This window comes from Penaeus monodon, chromosome 19 (genome assembly GCF_015228065.2).
Source record: "Penaeus monodon isolate SGIC_2016 chromosome 19, NSTDA_Pmon_1, whole genome shotgun sequence".
Taxonomy (NCBI): Eukaryota; Metazoa; Arthropoda; class Malacostraca; order Decapoda; family Penaeidae; genus Penaeus; species Penaeus monodon.
Genome location: NC_051404.1, coordinates 4,709,346 through 4,710,119, shown reverse-complemented (window position 1 = coordinate 4,710,119; position 774 = coordinate 4,709,346). Strand labels below are relative to the sequence as shown.

Sequence of the window (774 nt, the reverse complement as noted above, 5' to 3'; positions counted from 1 at the left end):
GAAGGGCCTCTGAACCTGAAGTGCATCGCCCCCCCCCCCCAAGGCCTTGCTGCTATTTGTTGGTCTGTCTGTGTGTCCGTGAATTTGCAGTAAAATTTGGTTTCTGCTTTTCTTTTCGTCTCTACAATGAAATTAGCATTTGTTTAGACTTTTAGGACAAGCAATATACCAATATGAACTGAATGACAAATATTTAATTCCATAATCAGTGAATTCATACAAAAAACGCACGATTAATACACATGTATCCTTACACACACCAGTAATTCAGATGATCCTTATTCCATATCGTGGTTCATGAGTACAGCCTCCTCCGTATCCTGGCAGATGCGACTGATCGTCTGAACAATTTCCTGCAGCTGCAGAATGAACATCGGAAGCGCGTCGTCGTCGCTGCCCGAGAACAGGGCGAGGCACTGGTCCTCTAGCACGGACTTCCAGTACAGCAGGTGCCATCGGGCGTCCATAGCGAACCTGCGGGCGCCGGCGTCCTCCGGAGAGAGGCTGCTGGAGTGGGTGGGAAGAGGGGAGCTCACGGAGGGACTGGCGATGGCCGAGCCGAGGACGCCGTCGAAGAGATGAACCGAGTCTCGGGAGAGGGAGGACTCTAAAGCCGCCAGCGCCGCGTCCAGGGAGGGCACGCCAGCCGCAGCCACGTCCTGCGAGATTTCCTCGGAAGTCCTAGGAGAAGGGCGATCCTTCGCATCGTCTGTGGGTGCAGACCAGTTAGTGGCTCGGAAGACAGTCGCTCGCATCTGGATCTCTCACATCGTT

At 53.5% G+C, this 774-nt stretch overlaps 1 protein-coding gene across 1 annotated transcript in view; it reads right to left on the bottom strand.

Annotated features, from left to right (window-relative positions):
• Positions 1-174: 174 nt before the first annotated feature.
• The window catches only part of LOC119584997, a 10,429-nt gene continuing 9,829 nt past the window's right edge, over positions 175-774 (bottom strand). Inside the window, exon 7 of the mRNA XM_037933607.1 lies at positions 175-709. Coding sequence (XP_037789535.1) covers positions 279-709 — 431 coding nt within the window. The 3' untranslated portion in view covers positions 175-278. The remainder of the gene's footprint in view (positions 710-774) is intronic.